The sequence below is a fragment of the Chiloscyllium punctatum genome, chromosome 8, assembly GCF_047496795.1.
Source record: "Chiloscyllium punctatum isolate Juve2018m chromosome 8, sChiPun1.3, whole genome shotgun sequence".
NCBI classification, from domain to species: Eukaryota; Metazoa; Chordata; class Chondrichthyes; order Orectolobiformes; family Hemiscylliidae; genus Chiloscyllium; species Chiloscyllium punctatum.
The window spans coordinates 88,021,269-88,043,414 of record NC_092746.1 but is presented as its reverse complement, the minus strand read 5'-3'; the positions used below and the strand labels follow the sequence as shown (position 1 = coordinate 88,043,414).

The following is a 22,146-nucleotide window of genomic DNA, read 5'->3' as shown; positions in this document are numbered from 1 at the left end:
TAAAAAATCTACCATCCGCTGTGGTGGGATTTGAACCCACGAGAGTGTGCCAAGTGGGCTGAGATAAAAGGTAGGGGGGAGGGAATTTGGAGGAGGGGCTCTGGGAATACGATAGGTGGAAGGAGGTGAGGGTGAGGGTGATAGGCTGGAGAGGGGGTGGGGCGGAGAGGTCGGGAAGAAGATTACAGGTCCGAGGATTGGGACTGAGATAAGGTGGGGGGAGGGGAAATGAGGACGCTGGAGAAATCTACATTCGTTCCGTGTGGTTGGAGGGTTCCTAGGCGGAAGATGAGGCGCTCTTCCTCCAGGCGTCGTGTGGCCGGTGTCTGGTGATGGAGGAGGCCAAGGATCTACATGTCATTGGTGGAGTGGGAGGGGGAGCTAAAACGTTCAGCCGGGGAGGTCGGGAAAAAGATTGCAGGTCAAGAGGGTGGTGCTGAATCCGAGGGTTGGGACTGAGATAAGGTGGGGGGAGGGGAAATGAGGAAGCTGGAGAAATCTACGTTCATCCCTTGTGGTTGGAGGGTTCCTAGACTGAAGATGAGGCGCTCTTCCTCCAGGCGTCGTGTGGCCAGGGTCTGCATGTCATTGGCGGAGTGGGAGGGGGAGTTAAAGTGTTCAGCCACGGGGCGGCTGAGTTGGTTGGTGCGGGTGTCCCAGAGGTGTTCCCTGAAACATTTCTCCTCTACACTGGGGAGACAGCTACTGACTGAGGCCTTAGCATAAATGCATCATAGCAGCTTCCTGTGTACCATTCAATAATCCCCACTGTCCCTGGATGGGCATCATAGGAAATCTTCACTTTCAGTGAGTACAGAATCTTCCTGTTGTTATAGAGCCTGTGCACTCTGTGTTGGCATCTTCAGAATCATAGAATCGTACATTATTGAAGAGGGCCTTCAACCCATTGAGTATGTACCACCAAAATTACTCTACTATCTGCACTCATCCCAATTTTCCACACTAAACCCTAAACCTTGAAACCTCAAATGTTCATTCTAGTACTTTTTAAAGGTTGTGAGGTTTCCCACCTCAACTATCCTCTCAGGCAGTGCCTTCCAGACTCCTGCTACGAGAAAAAGATTTTTCTCAAATCTTCTCTAAACCTCCTGCTTTTCACTTTAAAATTATGTCCTCTCAATATTAACCCTATGACTAAGGGAAACAGCTGCATGCCATTCAAAAACTGAAATTGCTGGAGAAACGCAGTGGGTTTGGCTGAATCTTTGGAGAGAAAGCAGAGTTAATGTTTCAGTCCAGTGACCTTCCTTCAGAACCCTGTCCATGTCTCTCACAATCTTATGCATCTCAATCAGGTCGTCCCTCAACCTTGGAGAAAGTGAGGACTGCAGATGCGGGAGTACCAGAGTTGAAAAATGTGGTGCTGGAAAAACCAGGCAGCATCCGAGGAGCAGGAGAATCGACGTTTCGGGCATAAGCCCTTCTTCAGGAATAAGGCTGGTTTGCCAAGTGGGCTGAGATAAAAGGTAGGGGGGAGGGAATTTGGAGGAGGGGCTCTGGGAATACGATAGGTGGAAGGAGGTGAGGGTGAGGGTGATAGGCCGGAGAGGGGGTGGGGCGGAGAGGTCTGGAAGAAGATTACAGGTCCGAGGGTTGGGACTGAGATAAGGTGGGGGGAGGGGAAATGAGGACGCTGGAGAAATCTACAATCATTCTGTGTGGTTGGAGGGTTCCTAGGCGGAAGATGAGGCGCTCTTCCTCCAGGTGCCGTGTGGCCGGGGTCTGGCGATGGAGGAGGCCAAGGACCTACATGTCATTGGTGGAGTGGGAGGGGGAGCTAAAACGTTCAGCCAGGGAGGTCGGGAAAAAGATTGCACGTCAAGAGGGTGGTGCTGAATCCGAGGGTTGGGACTGAGATAAGGTGGGGGGAGGGGAAATGAGGAAGCTGGAGAAATCTACGTTCATCCCTTGTGGTTGGAGGGTTCCTGGACTGAAGATGAGGCGCTCTTCCTCCAGGCGTCGTGTGGCCAGGGTCTGCATGTCATTGGCGGAGTGGGAGGGGGAGTTAAAGTGTTCAGCCACGGGGCGGCTGAGTTGGTTGGTGCGGGTGTTCCAGAGGTGTTCCCTGAAACATTTCTCCTCTACACTGGGGAGACAGCTACTGACTGAGGCCTTAGCATAAATGCATCATAGCAGCTTCCTGTGTAACATTCAATAATCCCCACTGTCCCTGGATGGGCATCATAGGAAATCTTCACTTTCAGTGAGTACAGAATCTTCCTGTTGTTATAGAGCCTGTGCACTCTGTGTTGGCGCCTTCAGAATCATAGAATCGTACATTACCAAACCAGAGAACATTCGGAAGACAATAAAGATCAGCAGTGTACAAGGTGGTTGAATCTCCTTGAGTAAGTAAACACAAAATAGGTAGATACTCAGCCTAAATACATTAATGACAAAATGCAAAGCCATCACCATCCATCAGAATAAATGCACATTGAACCTTGACACTGAAATTTGCAGAGAAAAACAGGTTTCCATCAATAACATGACAGAATAAGTGCACAATTCTTGTACAGCTGTAATGATGCATAAAACAACCTTCATAAATAACCAACCATGAGTAAACTGGCACTATCATTTTTTAAATCTGAACAACTATCCTATTTTTTCCTAACACCCATTTATCAATTCGTACCCAAATGTCAGTCTTTTATCATCTTATTCCTTCAGGGAGGATGTGGACTTTCTGATTGTGCCTGCATTTACTGCCCATCCCTAACTGTCCTTGAGAATTTGGTGGTGAGATACCTCCTTCAACTGTTGCAGTCCTTTTGATGTAGGAACAACTGCAATCCTGAGTGAGGGAGCTCAGAATTTGACTCAGCAACATGATATGGTTCCATGTCAGAATGGTGAGTGGCTTGGAGGGGAATAGGGTGGTGTTCCCATTTATCTGCTGCTCATTCCCTTCTAGATGGCAGTGGTTGTGGGTTTGGAAAGTGCCGTCTAAACAGCTTTGGTGATTTTCTGCAGTGTATCTTGTTGGTGCAGAATAAAAATTGAAAGAACTGTGGATGCTGTAAATCAGAAACAAAACAGAAGTTGCTGGAAAAGCTCAGCAGGTCTGGCAGCATCTGTGGAGAGAGATCAGAGTTGACCTTTTGGGTCCAGTGAGGAAGAGTCCATTCTGAGGAAGGGTCACCAGACTTGAAACATCAACTCTGATTTCTCTTCTCAGATGTTGTCAGACCTGCAGAGTTTTTCCAGTAACTATTGTTTTTGTTGTTGGTGGTACACTCGCTGCTACTGAGTATCAGTAATAGAGGGAATGGATATTCGTGAATGTAGTGTCAATCAATGGGCTGCTTTGTCCTGGTTAGTGTCAAACTTCTTCGGTATTGTTGGAATTATTTTACTGCTGCATCTGACAATGCCCTGAAGGTCAGGAAAATGGGAAAGTATTGTTTAGTACTGGGCTTAAGGGTTCTGGGGATGAGGTGACTCTTTAGCCAGATAGTGGTGAATCTGTGGAATTCAATGCCACAGAAGGCTATGAAGACTAGGTCATTGAGTATATTTAAGACTGAGATAGATAGGCTCTTGTGCACCAAGGGGATTACATGTTATAGGGAGAAAGCGGAAGAATGACAATCTTGTCACCCATGATTGAATGATGGACCAGACTCAATGGGCTGAATGGCCTAATTTCTATTCCTACGTCTTAAGGTCTTATGATTGACTCATAGCAGTCAGCCCTCAGCATGCAGGAGCTGCTGATTGCATTGTGGACTGACTCCAGAGCAACCCTGATCTCACCTCTTACGTTCTGATGAAGAGGTCCAGAGTCCTGGTAAGTGCTGATATTCTAAGAAACAGCATCAATAAATAAGCTTAAAAAGAACTATACCTGTCTGAGCACAGTCTGATCATAATACTTAGGTCTCTGGAATAAACGAAGCTGCTTTTTAAAGGTAAAAGAAACCTTAATATATTGTGGGTTTCCTCCAGGTACTCCACTTTACTCCAACAGTCCAAAGATGTGCAGGTTGGGTGGATTGGCCATGCAAAGTTGCCCATAGCATCCAGGGATATGTGGGATAGGTGGATTAGTCATAGGAAATGCAGGATTACAGTGAAGTGATAGGGTAGGGGTGTTGGGTTTTGGTGAAATGGTCTTCAGCGGGTCGTGATTCTATGATTCTATGAAACAGTTACACGTGAGGGGAGTGTTATAGTTTGTAATTCAGAATAAATTAATTGCCCTAGAACTTTAGAAATTAACATTGTGAATATATAACTTGCTAGAAATTGCCTGAAAAAACAATTAAAAGGCTTGAAAGCTATATTATAGCTTCAAACTCCCTTTGTGTTGCGGGTAAAGTTTTATAAATTGCACATCTTACCAATCTGTAGTTCCGGATTTTTTTCATACAGGCACCAATCCACATTGCAGTCACAGTGAGACTTTTCAAATAAGTTGTCCAGAACTTCTCTCACAGTCTGTCTTTCATCAACCATCAGTGTTTTACTGCTGCTATCATTCATGAGGACCTTAACAACCAACTGATGGAAAAAACAAGGATTACAATAGAACACTTAAATGACCGAAAAGACAATTAGTTACAATTCCTTGTAATTTAGAATGCCAAAAAAAGACCTGATTAGATTACTTACAGTGTGGAAACAGGCCCTTCGGCCCAACAAGTCCACACCAACCCTCCGAAGAGCAACCCACCAAGACCCATTCCCCTACACCTAACTCTACTGACAATTTAGCCTGGCCAATTCACCTAGCCTGCACATTTTTGGACTGTAGGAGGAAACCAGAGCACCTGGAGGAAACCCACACAGACACGGGCAGCATGTGCAAGCTCCACACAGACAGTTGCCCGAGGCGAGAATTGAACCTGAGTCTTTGGTACTGTAAGGCAGCAGTGCTAACCACCGTGCCTGAAAGCTCTAACCAAAGCTTTGAAGGGAAATTCTTGAGCAAATAGAGATAAACAATTTTTGCCAGTTGCAGAGCCTAGGACTAAGGGACATCAACCAAAACAATAGGGAAAGATCTTTTGGAAGTTAGGAGACACTATACTTGCGAAGCGTGAGCAAGTTTAGAACTCTTTTTTGCATTTAGCAGTAGATGCTAGATCATTTATTAATTGTAAATCTGAGGTTAGTAAATTGGTGTTAAGAAATATGAGGTTGGCTGTGATTGGCTGGAAGTTTCTGATTGATAGGACACCTGTCATCAGGAATATCAATTGAGGGAAAAGTATGATTACGGTCACTGATGAGGTCTCCACTGTGGCACTAATGGGAGATCCTCCCTCGTTCACTGACTGATGGAAAGACCCCAATCAACCAAGAAGAATCGATTCAGAAATGCTGAACAAAAAGGAAAAAAGAGTCCCGTAGAGATGGAGAGAGAGAGAGAGGTGGGAAAACAGCAGGTGCTGTGGACATCAAGGGAAAAGATAATTCCCTATTAGGGAATTCTGGTGGGAGCTCATTTTCTGCTTTCAGAGATCAGAACTGTTGGAAATTAAGAACGTTGGAAGATCCTCTCTGCTGAGGTTGATAGAAGGAATTGCTGGAGTGCACCTTGTTGGACATCAGTTCACAGATTCTCAAAGGATTAAAGGAAGCAACTTTTCACACACAGTAGCCATTACAACTCAGTGAAGCCAAAACAAACAGACCTGTTGGAAACGGGCAGAAGTGTTGGATGCTTCTGGTAAGGATAACAATTCTGTGGAGAGATTTGTATTGTGGTAGAGTTTGCATGGGGTGTTTGGCCATTTTAAGTGAGATAACTTTTCTTCAATTTGGTATGCTAATTTCCTACTATGCAATGTTTAATCAATATTGATTTTTGTTTGTTACAGTACAAGCCTTAAAACATAAGATCTAGTGTGATCCTTTGAGCTGGTCACAGGAATTCAAAACTCTGACTAAAAGAATTATGTATCATTGGGATCATAACAGGATCTTATTTAAGTTCTTTATAAATGTATTTCTGATTTCACTTGATAGTATACAGAGCAAATTGCTCCCTACTTCAGGGGGATTGTAGCATGGTGGTAACTTCACAGGAATATAAAACCTTTAGCACTGATAGTTGCTTGGTCTGCAGAGGGAAGCCAGCTTTGCTGACAATAAGAAGCATCTCTTCATGTAGCAGAACAATTGCATAATTACATATGGCAAAACCAGACCTAACTGGGTCCTTAATTAGTTTAATTCACTGGTCCTCCTCAATGATCTGGGAACATGCACATGGGCTGCAGCAATTCAACAACATAGTTCACCACCATCTCAAGGGCTACTCGGGATGAGTAATAAATGTTGGCTCAATCAGCAACACCCATGTCCCACATGCGAATTTTAAAAAAAGCTGATCATCATTTCCATAATCCATAGGAAGCTTTATCGACAATGGAAACGCATCGGGGAACTCTCCTGAAACAATTCCCCCTATTTACCCAGCTCCCTGTCTCCAAACTTGGGGCAGAACAAAATTGAATGAATGGATTTGGTTTCCCAACACTTAATCAGAGTAAACTTTTCCTCATCGAATGCAATAGGAAATGGTAGACAGGCCACCTGTTCCAAGATTCCTGCCGGTGAAGCTTTTGAGGAAGTTAACAGGAAGTACACAAGGGCAGCAGCCCAGGTTAGTTTGACCTTTGGTTTTGTTCTTTGCTGTTTGTTGGGGGAAGTGCCTTATTTCCTCCAGATGGTCTGAGGAGGAACAAGCCAAGTCCCTACATACATTGTGGCAGCGTGCAGAACACAAAGACAATGGCAACAACAAGTAAATCACACATTCTTCTTTTGAGTAGAGAATTAATTACTATAAGCAACTGGGAAAACCAAATTGCCATGTCTTCCATTATTAACTAGGTTGTTTTCCTTTTACTCACTCATTAAAGTAATAAAATAAAGGAAAGTTTAATGATTTTTAAGGATTCATAGGTATTTTTCAGCCTCTGTTAACAAATTAAGTTTAAATAATAAATCACAGTAGACCCCTGAATAATAGGTACGATTACATTGCATTTATACAAAGTTTACACAGATACATCCTTCTCAGTCCGACCCCTACCAGATCTAGCAAACCATCCAGAAAGATGTTCCAACTCACGGGGGATTTGTAACCATGAGAAATGGGTGAGTTTGAGACAGGAGGGAGGATAAATGTTAAAAGTCTAAATCATGGCACTACCTCACCTACTTTCAGTTTTCGTAGTGACATGGGCAAGGAGTTAAAGATTATTGGGATTGGACAGGAACATAGGGTGGAGGTTAAAATTAGATCAGCCATAACCTTACTGAATGACAGAGCAGGTTTGAAAGGCTGAATGCCTACTCTTGTTCTTGTTTTCGTCTGACAACTTTCCAGGATTAGCTTCCATGGTGCAGGCAGCCAATACGCTGGGTGTAAACATTAAATCTAATTTTGACAGTGAGCCAGTATTTTGCCAACAGTAGATTGGGTCCTCACCATGTGCGGAGACTGCTGTCACTATGGAGACTACTGTCCTGTGTCAGGCCAGGAATCATCAGGGTCAAAGGCTCCATGCCCCACAGAAGGTGAGCAGGCACAAAGGAATGCAAGTGCGGAGCATTCAATGTACCCAGAGGTGTCTCCCCACCTCTCTGAGGGTCTCAGCTGCTTTGCCTCTCTGGACATTAACTTCTCACTTTGAGGGCTTGAAGTTCTATTGATATAATGTGGAGTCTTTGCCATGAGTTAGTAAAGTGCTTTAAAATTTAATTGCAAAATTTGGCAAGTTGTGATTTGGCCCCTGACCTTTGAGTTGAGTCTAGTATTGTTATCACTGGAAAACCACATATGGAAACTACTGACCTTTTTAACCTTTGCCTCTTTCAGCTTTTCCAAAGCCAGTTTGATTTTATCAGCTTTTGCCCGGGCCTCTTTTTCTTCCTGTAAAACAGAAGAACCCTTAGAATTTATGGAAACAATTCTTGGTTAGTGCTGAGATGGAGAGTGATGGCAGAAAGCTGCTGCATTGTGGGATTTGGGAGTCCTTGTATATAAATCTGCACAGTTAGCAGGTAATAGGGAAGGCAAATGGAATGTTGGCCCTTATTTCAAAAGGAATAAAACATATGAATAGAGACGTCTTGCTAAAACTATACAAGGCATGAGTCAGACCACGGCTGGAATGCTATGCACTGTTTAGGTCCCCTTATCAAAGGAAAGACATACTGGCATTAGAGGCAATGTGGAGAAAGTTCACTCGGTTGATCCCAGGCTTGAGGGATTTCCCCAGTCCTCCCAATCACCAGCCTCACCGTCAGTCCACTCAATCACCAGCCTCACCCTCAGTCCTCTCAATCACCAGCCTCACCCTCAGTCCTCTCAATCACCAGCCTCACCCCCAGTCCTCCCAACCGTCAGTCTCACCCTCAGTCCTCCCAATCAACAGCCTCACCCCCAGTCCTCCCAACCGTCAGTCTCACCCTCAGTCCTCCCAATCAACAGCCACAACCCCAGACCTTCCAATCACCAGCCTCACCCTCCGTCTTCTCAATCACCAGCCTCACCGTCAGTCCACTCAATCACCAGCTTCACCCTCAGTCCACTCAATCACCAGCCTCACCCCCAGTCCTCCCAATCACCAGCCTCACTCAGTCCACTCAATCACCAGCCTCACCCCCAGTCCTCCCAATCACCAGCCTCACTCAGTCCACTCAATCACCAGCCTCACCCCCAGTCCTCCCAATCACCTGCCACACCCTCAGTCCTCCCAATCACCAGCCTCACCCCCAGTCCTCCCAATCACCAGCCTCACCCCCAGTCCTCCCAATCACCTGCCACACCCTCAGTCCTCCCAATCACCTGCCACACCCCCAGTCCTCCCAATCACCTGCCACACCCCCAGTCCTCCCAATCACCTGCCACACCCTCAGTCCTCCCAATCACCTGCCACACCCTCAGTCCTCCCAATCACCTGCCACACCCTCAGTCCTCCCAATCACCTGCCACACCCTCAGTCCTCCCAATCACCTGCCACACCCTCAGTCCTCCCAATCACCAGCCACACTCTCAGTCCTCTCAATCACCAGCCACACCCTCAGTCCTCCCAATCACCTGCCACACCCTCAGTCCTCCCAATCACCTGCCACACCCTCAGTCCTCTCAATCACCATCCTTTCGCGCTGTCCCCCTAATCACCAGCCTCACCCCCAGTCCTCCCAATCACCAGCCTCACCCCCAGTCCTCCCAATCACCTGCCACACCCTCAGTCCTCTCAATCACCAGCCACACCCTCAGTCCTCCCAATCACCTGCCACACCCTCAGTCCTCCCAATCACCAGCCTCACCCCCAGTCCTCCCAATCACCAGCCTCACCCTCAGTCCTCTCAATCACCAGCCACACTCTCAGTCCTCTCAATCACCAGCCACACCCTCAGTCCTCTCAATCACCAGCCTCACCCCCAGTCCTCCCAATCACCTGCCACACCCTCAGTCCTCTCAATCACCATCCTTTCGCGCTGTCCCCCTAATCACCAGCCTCACCCCCAGTCCTCCCAATCACCAGCCTCACCCCCAGTCCTCCCAATCACCTGCCACACCCTCAGTCCTCTCAATCACCATCCTTTCGCGCTGTCCCCCTAATCACCAGCCTCACCCCCAGTCCTCTCAATCACCAGCCTCACCCTCAGTCCTCTCAATCACCATCCTTTCGCGCTGTCCCCCTAATCACCAGCCTCACCCCCACTCCTCTCAATCACCAGCCACACCCTCAGTCCTCCCAATCACCAGCCACATCCCCAGTCTTTCCAATCACCAGCCTCACCCCCAGTCTTCTCAATCACCAGATTCACCCTCAGTCCTCTCAATCACTGACATTCTCTCCCAATCCTCTCAATTACCAGCCACACCCCCAGTCCACCCAATCACCAGTCTTACCCCCAGTCCTCCCAATCACCAGCCTTGTCCTCCGTCCTCCCTATCACCAGCCTCACCCCCAGTCCTCTCAATCAACGATCTTGTCTCCCAATCCTCTCATTTACAGACGTCTCACCCAGTCCTCAATTACTAGCCTTCTCCAGTTGTCTTGATCACCAAACATTACTCCCCTGCCCTCATCTCTGATACCTCTCCATCATCAGCCTTCCCATTTCTTTCAATCGTTCACCACACCTGGAAAAATAACAGTTTATTGAACTTGTATTAATATATTAGTGATAAATTAGCATTAATGAATGGACAGCAGCAGACAGTGGAGATAAGTAAGACACTTGGAAGTTTTACTTAGCAGATTACTACAATGATCAGTCGGGCTATCTTTGTTATTAGCCCCTATACTGAAGATGGTCAAAGGTAATGTTTTTTGCCACTGTTTTTCGGTTAGGGTATGCCATAAGGAAAAATGTATTAATTGTGAACAATTTTGAAAATTTTAAAATATCTGTTAATATTGAAATATTGGGTACTGACTTCCAACTCACTGACAATGCCTCAGACCAACCTACATTTAACAACCTGCTCTGAAAACTCTGCTCACATCTTGATAGCTGAAGTAAATTACACTGTAGCAGTTAAGTCAATCTGCAGCATTTTAAAAGGGAGTCAATTTTCTGTATCTTCAGAGCACAAATCCAAACATCAGCAACGTCAACTCTGTGCTTCTGTTTGCACATATGCAATGTGCAAATGTGACAAAGAAAATATAAAACCACAATCCTGGTTTTAACTTTTAAATCTGAAAAAGATACATAGAAAGGATACTGCAAGTACAAAATGTCTACAGTCAATTAAACCTGCCAGTATGTTGCTGGATTTAGAGTGGATACCGTTTCATTTTGTTACTATTAACATGATTTGACTTTATTTTAAAGAATCATAAAATGATGCAGCATAGAAGGAGGTTGTTCAGCCCATCATGCCTATCTTGGCTCTCTGAAAGTGGTATTGTCAGACCCAGTCTCTCAATCTGACCCCATAGCCCTGCTAATGCTTTCATTTCAAACAATTGTTCAATTTTATTTTGAAGGTTATTATTGAATAATTTCAACCCTCTTTTTAAACAAGACAGTGCAGATCTCAATTTCCTTTTTCCTCATGTTACCTCTGGGTGTTCAGCAATTCCTGTATCATGAATTTGAGTTCTTTGATTAAAAAGAGTTCTGTCTTTGGAAACAATTTCTTCTCACTTACTACAGAAGGATCCTCTATCATTTTGAACAGCTTCTATACATCTGTCTTTAACTTCTTTAAGAAGAACAACACTAATTTCCTTATATTTACTTGACTATAGTCTTTCTTCCCTGGGCTCATTCTCAAAATCTTCTCTAATTCCTCTATTAAGGACTTTCCTCTCTAAGCCGCAATGTTCCAGCTTGAGCCATTTCAGCCATCAAATGGACCCCTTCTGTTTTGCAAGATGGTAAATGTCTTGCCAGGCTTTTCACCATGGCAACAAAATCTCTTTAAGCTTCTTTGCATAATCACTAATATGAGGCATATAATTAACTATCAGAATTGAAACTGTAAATCTCTGTTTTAAGTAATCAAACACTTGTTTTACTGTAACTCCAAAGCTTTGTCAGGGTATTAATACAGGAAGTTTGTTCCCAACAACAAACACAATTATAAATGTTACTGTAGTCAGCAAAACTCCACATATGTCCTTAGCTACAAGAAATGCAACTTCTCCCTTCTTTGTTAATATATAATTTCCTCACCTAGTTCCTTCTTCTTTTAACTCCTCAACTCTTGAATATGTTGATTTGTGCTGAACTACAGTTTTGTAGGCATAGAACGCCCTTCAGGATTGTCTTCATGATCAGAGTAGATAGCAAGCGTTAGCATTTTTCAATGCATTATCAAAGTGTTATTATTTTCTTGGAAATTGGAACTCTTACCTCTGTCAATGGTTCTGGAGGTTCCAGAGGTGGTGGTGGTGGAAGTGACACAGAAGCTGAAGCGGTAGGCAGAAACATGTCAGGTGGAGGTGGCGGGAAATCTAGGCTTGGTTGCTCTGCATATCCTCTTTGTGAAGCTGAGGGAATCGTTGAAAAATTTGGCATTGTATTGGCAGCTAAACCTGGGGTGGCTTGAGGTGTAGCTGTTATGGCTCTTGCATTGCAGACTTGCTCTGTCTGATTGATGTCCTCCATTAGGTCTGCCATTAAGGCATCCAAGTCGGTGTCTTCCAGTGAATTGAGAGACTCTAGCGGAATGAATTTACAAAACTAAAATTAAATGGTACTACATAGGACAAAGCAACTGCAAACTTAAGATTGTTTTAATAAAAAGCATATTCTGGTCAGCAGAATGGAATGTAGCATTGGTTTACTTTCTACTCACCTCCTGCACCTTGGCTTGAACCCAGCCTTGAAAGTCTTCTCTGCCTACCAGATGGAAGGGTTCGATGGGAAATGATGGTGAGTGGGATTAATTCCGTCAGCCCTTTCAAAGGATAGGCATGACTGAAGGCTGAAAGACCTTTTCCTCAGTTGTGAGAGCTTCTGGGCCGGATTTTACAGAATTCTCAGTGATGTGTTTGGAGGAGGGTGGCCTGTGAAATGCCAAATTTTCTGTGTCTAACATCTACCTGACCCCACTGTCTCGCTGCAATGTTCCCAGTGATGACCCAGTGTTGGGCCACCTGCCATATAGCAATTTGGGCCATTAATTAGCCAATCAATAGCCTTATCCCACCAATTCTGGAATTTAACTTATGGAGGGAGAGGGCCATGCCAAGTGCCCAGCCTTGTAGCTTTTTCATTGTGGGGGCTGGTGACAGACAAGAAGGGTTACCTTCTTCATTGGTACTCTGGGCCTAATTGAGAACCCTTGAAGGTCTTCCTTCACCTACTCCTGGTTATCTTTCACCATCTGGTCTTGGGAAGGACGGGGGTGTCCTGGCACAGTGAAGAATCCAGCCATATCATTCTGTTTGAAGCACAATTCTGAATTGGTGACAGTACAAAACTGAAACTTTGGCCCTGAAATTCACTGTAACTGGCTTTGGGTACAAAACTGAATACATGCTTCTACCCACAAGCTCAAACCAGAAGGTTCAAGCCTTGGTGGAAAGTGGAAAAGTGTGACAAGTTGCCTGTGCTGATCATTTTTCCAAAGTTTTTTATTCTGTTTTCCTCAATTCTTTAAGTTGTTTTGCTATGATAAAGGGTCGTTGTTTAGATGAGGGGCTCTCTGTGGTTTTAGGATTCTTTAGGAATGTGGGTCTGTGAAGCAGTGTGAGGCCTGCTCAACTCATTATTCTGAAGCAGCTGGCAAGTGAAGGGAATTCATTTTCAAAAACTACTCCTCAGCTAGGAGGAGCACAAATGTTTATTCTGGTCTCACAGCTGGAGTGATAGTTGGCTGCTTTTACTGTGGGTACTAAAGCTGATTTAAACCTCTCAGCAAACTAAACAATGAGCATGAATCATAGTCAAACATAACTGATACTATATGATGATATTGTCTTAACATACAGACAATGGATGTAAACCACTCCAGATGTAATTCTGTCCCAAATACAATTTCACAATAAATGGGAAAACATCCACATGTGTCATACTTCACAATCTCATCCACGTCATTATGGATATCTAAAAATAACTGAGCTGATATTCTAGTCAAAGACAATATTCAATAACAAGACACGGGTTTTGGCACATTTCCATAGCTTCATTAGTCATTTTCACAAATATGATAACGATGAGTGATCATTTATAAGAACCATATAATGAAGGTTTACTAATAATATCAAGTGACACAGTGGGGAATGTAAATGGCAACATTGCAAAGGTCCTGTGATATATTAGTGAGTGTGAAAAGCTATGGCAAATCGACTTTGGACTGAAGAAAGATAGATCACAATATTTCCTTAATGGTGAGAAGCTTAAAAACTATGTTGCAGGGAGATTTAGGTTCTATAAATTATTTAAAATAAATGGATTGTTACAAATCTAAGGCTAATGGAATGCTAGCTTGCGTTACAAGGAAGCTGGAAGGCAAAGGATGCAAGTTATGGTATAGCTATATCAGGTTCTGGTTAGACCCTATTTAGAACACTGTTTTCAGTTCTACTCTTGATTTGCACCTCAGTAAGCATACAGAGCTCAGAGTTAAACTCTGCCTTTCCTTGTCCCAATACTTGCACTAAAACTGGAAGAAAATGGGATTGATGAGGCTGGGATCCTGCTTTACATTTTTAATATTTCCACATCCCAGCCAAATCAAACTCATTCCTTTTGTTTTTCTTCTTCAACCATATTCTTAGACATTTATGTACCTTCTGTTTAACTTTCTCTCTGTTTGACTCTCTCAAAATCTCTTTCATTTGTGCTTCTATTTTGTTTGATTCAACTCCTCATTTCCGAATTTCTCTTCCTCTTCCTTTAAGTCTGTTTCCTTTCACTTCTTCATCTTTCTCCTTGTTTCTTTGTTAATTGGCAAAAGTAGCCATGAGGAGGAATTAATAGAATACATTTGAGGTAGTTTCTTAGAACAATACGTTGTGGATTCTACCAGAGTTAAGGCTATTTTTAATCTTGCAATGTGTAATGTTTAGTAAATGATCTCAGAGTGAAAGATTCTCTAGGGAACAGTCACCATAACACAGTAGAATGTCGTGTTCAATTTGAGAGCAAGAAACTTAGATTGAAATCACTGCGCTAAACTTAAGATAAGGGTAATTATTCAAGGATGAGAGTAGAATTGGTTGGAGTGGACTGGAGTTTAAAAGCCAGATAATGGGAGTTAAAAATGAATAAGTTCAAAATAAGAAAAGTTAGATCAAAGTTTTCATTGTAAAGCTTACTTAGTTACCTCCATGTTGAACATAAACCGTAACTACAGATTACACTTCATGCAACACAAAAAGATGTTCTTACCATTGACATCGGTAAAACCAATTGAGAGTTTGAACTCTGAATCCTGATTGGACGTTGCAGTTGAGGGTGGGACAGTATCCACACCTAAACTCTGTAAGAAAATTTCAAAAGTAAAATGTTCAACACTTTTCAATCCCAGGATACAAGCAAACAATAAACAGTGTGGGAAACATCACAGATTTTGGAATAGTAAGAAAATGGTTAAAATTTGAGCTGCTTCACAAATATCTTTTTTTCTACATTAGAACAGCTTTTGGTGTGCAGCAAGTATTATCTGATTTTAGAAAATTTGCCATTTCTGTTTCCTAAAAGAGTGAACAAGAGAAATATAAATGGATTCATTTTGCCATTGGTGAACTTGTGATGTGGGAGTTTGTCAATCATACTCACTAGTTCAGGGCTAGTTGGCAATTACAGATTATATCTGACTTATTGGCATTTTTCTCAGGGTGGATTCTGGTTTCATTTGGTGCATGGGTGTGCAGTGGGCATTGCAAATGATGGCAGTAGTCAGAGACTTGATATGACTTGATCGATAACATGTGACTAGGAAGCTGCCAGTACAGAGTGGGCACTGCCAGTCAGCTCACCATTAGCAGAAGGGTGGCCTTTACATCAAACTCTGGATCTGGATTGGGGGGAAGGTGAGTATGGGGAGTGGTGGTGTGGAGACAATTGAGTGTGGGTGGAGGTATCTATAAAAGAGACTGGAAGTGGACTGGAGCAATTTTGTGAGGCCAGAGGAAGCATTTCTCTTTATCAAGTGGGGCATGTCAAGGTGAGGAAGCCCGATTGCAGATGAAATCAGCCCTTTAGCCGGACAGCCATCTGCAGTGTTAATTGAGCTCTGGAACAGACAAACTTGATGGATATTAAACCCTGGATTACAGCTGATTCACTGAAATCATGAAAGTTTGATCAACGGTATTAGAGTTAAAATAGTTGCTGCTGCTCATGTTACCACCCTTAATATTGAAATCAGAAGAAAAACATAAACTACATTTCAATTTGTAGGTTATCTTGTTTGAACTGTAAACCATATTTAGATTCATTTCTTGGTTACTTCTGGGTTTCCTGTACTTAGAATAATGCATTTAAACATCCAACTCCTGAGGACCTTGAAATGCTGTAAAAGAGAATGAAGTCAACAGCTGGGGCATCATGTTTGGTCTCTTCAACAGTTTACTGTTCATCTGTTTAAAATTCCATTGAGCCCAGTCAAATTTCACTCAGGGCCACTTTAAACAGATGGTGCAATGAAGTAGTGAAAAACCCTAATGCACTCAACTGGGAAAGCGCAAAGGCAGCAGAGTGCAATGAACTGTTTAAATGTCTGCTGGTAGTTAGTTGGTGGGTGTGTGCTTAATCACTGAGGGAATCTGAAACTCTCAGTGTCCCTACCTCCACCCCTTTCCTTTAACAGTGTCACTGAACTCAATTACCACAATGATTGCAGCATATCCCCCATTGAACAGATTCTCTTTCACTGCCCAATCAGTCGATTGCTGGCTGACAGAGTGAGCTCATTCCTGGCTGGATCTTGACACTTCCTGAGTAGAATTCTGCTGCATTTTTCTCTTGATGTACAAGACTTCCAAAAGCTTTAATAGTTTTTTAAAGAAATGAATAGTTACTTAAGATAAATCTCCTTTTTGTTTATTAGGGAGCAAACCCACCATAATTTTGAAGAAGGAGGGAATGGGAACACCCAGATATCTACCCAGGAATACACAACCTCAACTTAGATAGAATAGCATTTCCATTATTCCACTGATTACTTTGCGGCCATTTGGCTCAGACCAAATGGAAGCTCCAAGTAATTGTAATTGTTTGTTGAGCTGAGCTGTTATCAGTGGATCTTTACACTGGCTTCAGCCTAACACCAATTCAGAGTACAGCCAATCAGAGCTATGATCACTGCAAGTGCCTGCGCCCCTGGCCAGGGAGTTCAAAACACAGTCAGATTGATTGTGAGAAAGTGGATGAAGGAATGCCAGTTGATTGGAGCTTATTCGTGAAGAGAATCCCCCTAGGTCAAGCAGTGGACATCTTCTGTCTGCAAAGGAAGATTGGAGAAAGATGCAGTGGTTTTTTTGAGGTTCACTCCAAGCAGCTCCATGACACAGGATTCTGTGCACTATGGTCTGTTACCCGGGGAGATAGTGAGGAAAGATCGATCTGAGACGGGTACAGCTGAGAACAGAAGTGAGTCAAGCAGTCAGGGCAGGCAGGGACAAGGTAGGACTAATAAATTAAACTGCGTTTATTTCAATGCAAGGGGCCTAACAGGGAAGGCAGATGAACTCAGGGCATGGTTAGGAACATGGGACTGGGATATCATAGCAATTACGGAAACATGGCTCAGGGATGGGCAGGACTGGCAGCTGAATGTTCCAGGATACAAATGCTACAGGAAGGATAGAAAGGGAGGCAAAAGAAGAGGGGGAGTGGCATTTTTGATAAGGGATAGTATTACAGCTGTGCTAAGGGAGGATATTCCCAGAAATGCATCTAGGGAAGTTATTTGGGTGGAACTGAGAAATAAGAAAGGGATGATCACCTTATTGGGATTGTATTATAGACCCCCTAATAGTCAGAGGGAAATTGAGAAACAATCTTGAAAGGAGATCTCAGCTATCTGTAAGAATAATAGGGTGGTTATGGTAGGGGATTTTAACTTTCCAAATATCAACTGGGACTGCCATAGTGTTAATGGTTTAGATGGAGAGGAATTTGTTAAGTGTGTACAAGACAATTTTCTGATTCAGTATGTGGATGTACCTACTAGAGAAGGTGCAAAACGTGACCTACTTTTGGGAAATAAGGCAGGGCAAGTGACTGAGGTGTCAGTGGGGGAGCACTTTGGGACCCGTGACCATAATTCTTTTCATTTTAAAATAGTGATAGAAAAGGATAGACCAGATCTAAAAGTTGAAGTTCTAAATTGGAGAAAGGCCAATTTGACAGTATTAGGCAAGAACTTTCAAAAGCTGATTGGGGGCAGATGTTCGCAGGTAAAGGGATGGCTGGAAAATGGGAATCCTTCAGAAATGAGATAACAAGAATCCAGAGAAAGTATATTCCTGTCAGGTTGAAAGGGAAGGCTGGTAACTATAGGGAATGCTGGATGACTAAAGAAATTGAGGGTTTGGTTAAGAAAAAGAAGGAAGCATATGCCAGGTACAGACAGGATAGATCGAGTGAATCCTTAGAGTACAAAGAAAGTAGGAGTATACTTAAAAGGGAAATCAGGAGGGCAATCTAGGGACATGAGATAGCTTTGGCAAATAGAATTAAGGAGAATCCAAAGGGTTTTTACAAATATATTAAGGACAAAAGGGTAACTAGGGAGAGAATAGGGCCCCTCAAAGATCAGCAAGGCGGCCTTTGTGTGGAGCCACAGAAAATGGGGGAGTTACTAAATTAATATTTTGCATCAGTAAAAGGATATGGAAGATATAGACTGTAGAGAAATAGATGGTGACATCTTGCAAAATGTCCAGATTATAGAGGAGGAAGTGATGGATGTCTTGAAACGGTTCAAGGTGGATAAATCCCCAGGACCTGATCAGGTGTACCTGAGAACTCTGTGGGAAGCTAGAGAAGTGATTGCTGGGCCTCTTGCTGAGATATTTGTATCATTGATAGTCACAGGTGAGGTGCCGGAAGACTGGAGGTTGGCAAACGTGGTGCCACTTTTTAAGAAGGATGGTAAGGCAAGCCAGGGAACTATAGACCAGTGAACCTGATCTCGGTGGTGGGCAAATTGTTGGGGGGAACCCTGAGGGACAGGATGTACATGTATTGGAAAGGCAAGGATTGATTCGGGATAGTCAACATGGCTTTGTACGTGGGAAGTCATGTCTCACAAACTTGATTAAGTTTTTTGAAGAAGTAACAAAGAGGATTGATGAGGACAGAGCAGTAGATGTGATCTATATGGACTTCAGTAAGGCGTTCGACAAGGTTCCCCATGGGAGACTGATAAGCAAGGTTAGATCTCATGGAATACAGTGAGAACTAGCCATTTAGATACAGAACTGGCTCAAAGGTAGAAGACAGAGGGTGGTGGTGGAGGGTTGTTTTTCAGACTGGAGGCCTGTGATCAGTGGAGTGCCACAAGGATCGGTGCTGGGCCCTCTACTTTTTGTCATTTACATAAATGATTTGGATGCGAGCATAAGAGGTATAGTTAGTAAGTTTGCAGATGACACCAAAATTGGAGGTGTAGTGGACAGCGAAGAGGATTACCTCAGGTTACAACAGGATCTTGACCAGATGGGCCAATGGGCTGAGGAGTGGCAGATGGAGTTTAATTCAGATAAATGCAAGGTGCTGCATTTTGGGAAAGCAAATCTTAGCAGGACTTATACACTTAATGGTAAGGTCCTAAGGAGTGTTGCTGAGACCTTGGAGTGCAGGTTCATAGCCCCTTGAAAGTGGAGTTGCCGGTAGATAGGATAGTGAAGAAGGCATTTGGTATGCTTTCCTTTATTGGTCAGAGTATTGAGTACAGGAGTTGGGAGGTCATGTTGCGGCTGTACAGGACATTGATTAGGCCACTGTTGGAATATTGCGTGCAATTCTTGTCTCCTTCCTGTCAGAAAGATGTTATGAAACTTGAAAGGGTTCAGAATTACAAGGATGTTGCCAGAGTTGGAGGATCTGAGCTACAGGGAGAGGCTGAACAGGCTGGAACTGTTTTCCCTGGAGTGTCAGAGGCTGAGGGGTGACCTTATAGAGGTTTACAAAATTATGAGGTGGCATGGATATGATAAATAGGCAAAGTCTTTTCCTTGGGGTCAGGGAGTCCAGAACTAGAGGGCATAGGTTTAGGGTGAGAGGGGAAAGATATAAAAGAGACCTAAGGGGCAACTTTTTCACGCAGAGGGTGGTACGTGTATGGAATGAGCTGCCAGAGGATGTGGTGGAGGCTGGTACAATTGCGACATTTAAAAGGCATTTGGATGGGTATATGAATAGGAAGGGTTTGGAGGGATATGGGCCAGGTGCTGGCAAGTGGGACTAGATTGGGTTGGGATATCTGGTCGGCATGGACGGGTTGGACCGAAGGGTCTGTTTCCATGCTGTACATCTCTATGACTCTATGACTCTATGACCTGGGATGCACACTGAAACAAACATCAACTCCACCTGGAGGATCATCAACATTATGAAAGATGTTCTTTGGTCTGCCTGAAATGTATTGGTCTTCCAGAGCAATGTGTTGACCCTAATTGAGTGCTGCAGATTGGCACATACCAAAGCCCAGGACTATGTGCTGAGGGAGGCACTAAAGCTTGGGCAGCTGCCACCAAAGTGCAATGGCAAAAGACCACGATCTAAGCTCTTTCTGCCAAAGTATAATGGGGTCCATTCAGTTATTTGATCTCCCCCACACCCACATCTTCCCCTGGTGCCTCAAATGCATGTAAATAGTCTTGTACAAGTAAGAAATGCCTTTGGTTTGTTTGCTGGAGAGAGTGAAATGGCTAGACATGGCAACACAAGCAGTAGACCCTGAAAGGATTGTAAGATGCCACCCTCGAATAAAACAATGGAGAAATGGATGGCCAGACTTGTGGAAAAAGAAAGGAAAATGTCCCAGAGAGTGATAAACCAATTGAACCTCCAGCTGAGAATACAGAGTCAATGGAGGAGGAATCGGTGTACAAATAGAAGGGTGTGTAGCAAGTAGCAAAGAATATCCGCACAAGGAAACTGCTTCAGTCACACAGGGCCAGCACAGGCCAGCAGCAAAGTGGAGAGAGACAGCTGTACAAATGACACACCAGTAACTTCCCTTTCACAAAGACATGCAGAAGGATGGCCATAAACAGAAGAAAAAGCAAAACATCATGAACGGGGAGGAGATGAGCACACCCAAGCCGGATGTTCGGAACCATGAGGAGCCCAGGACAACACAGCTCTGGTAAATCAGCACCAGGAAGACAACAGCAGCTTTGCCCGATTTGGAGCACGACATGAAACCAGATCTTCCTGGCTTTGTCTCCACCCCAATGGCATGTGATCAGGGCAATAGCCCTGAGGGGTGGGGCGACAGACCCCACAGCCCTGTGAGGGGCAACACCTCACAGGGAGGAACAGGACAGCACCAACAGCCCCCCTGAGGGGCAATACTCTGCAGGGAGGAACAAGACAGCTCCCACAGCTCACCTGAGGGGCAGTACTCTACAAGGAGGAACAGGGCAGCCCCCACAGACCTGCCAGGGGCATTAACCCACAGAGAGGAACAGCACAGCTCTCACAACCCCTCCTGAGGGGCAGTAACCTACAGGGAGGAACAGCACAGCTCCCAAGCCCCTCCTGAGGGGCAATAACCCACAGGGAGGAACAGCACAGCTCCCAAGCCCCTCCTGAGGGGCAATAACCCACAGGGAGGAACAGCACAGCTCCCACAACCCCTCCTGAGGGGCAATAACCCACAGGGAGGAACAGCACAGCTCCCACAGCCCCCTTTGAGGGGCAGCTCCCCACACGGAAGAACAGCACAGTTCCCCACTCTCCCCTCCCCCGCCTCCCGATGGGGAAACAACCCACAGGGAGGAAACACTTGTTGTTCAGCTTTTGACTACAAGCCCATCAGGAAGTGGCCAGCATGTAGCATCCTTGAGACCCTGCCAGAAAAGGGAGGGCGGATCCTATCGCATGGTTCCCTGAGCAGACTGTTAAAGTTATTTGACAAAATGCCTCAGTGTCAGAACTTTCCAACAAGCATCAAGATGTTTCTTGGCTGATGGTGAGTGGGGACTGCCCATCTGATGTTTCATGTACGTGCCTGCACCCAGTAAGCAGCTGTGCTGGTGAGGAAGCTGTTACTCAGCTCCTTCTGGAATATGCCTTTGCAAAGGATGTCTGGAGCAAGATGAAGTGGTTCATCTTGAGCAACTCTGTGATTCAGGACCCCATGCTGTACAGGCTGCTCTAGGGATGCACACCAGGATAAATATCGACTGTGCCTGAAGGACCATCAACTTGGTGAAAGATACTCTTTGCTGAAAATGTGTTGCTGGAAAAGCGCAGCAGGTCAGGCAGCATCCAAGGAGCAGGAGAATCGACGTTTCAGGCATAAGCCCTTCTTCAGGAATGATACTCTTCGGTCTGTCTGAAACTTGTTGGACTTCCAGAACAAGGAGTTGACTTTGACAGAGTGTTACAGACTGACACATTCCATGGTCCAGGACTATGTGCTGAGGGACACACTAAAGCTCAGGGCAGCTGCTGCCAAGGCACAGTGAGGAAAGACCACAGTCCAGGATCTTTCTACCAAAGTTTAAT

The 22,146-nt window shown here is 44.4% G+C and overlaps 1 protein-coding gene across 2 annotated transcripts in view; it reads right to left on the bottom strand.

Moving 5' to 3' along the window:
* Positions 1 to 22,146, bottom strand: part of apbb1ip (amyloid beta (A4) precursor protein-binding, family B, member 1 interacting protein) — a 157,701-nt gene that overhangs the window by 74,823 nt on the left and 60,732 nt on the right. For both annotated transcript variants that reach the window (XM_072575987.1, XM_072575988.1), the window contains exons 3-6: positions 14,848 to 14,938; positions 11,863 to 12,170; positions 7,835 to 7,912; positions 4,368 to 4,527 (exon numbers count right to left, since the gene is read on the bottom strand). In XM_072575987.1, the coding sequence (XP_072432088.1) occupies positions 4,368 to 4,527; positions 7,835 to 7,912; positions 11,863 to 12,170; positions 14,848 to 14,938 (637 nt within the window). The remainder of the gene's footprint in view (positions 1 to 4,367; positions 4,528 to 7,834; positions 7,913 to 11,862; positions 12,171 to 14,847; positions 14,939 to 22,146) is intronic.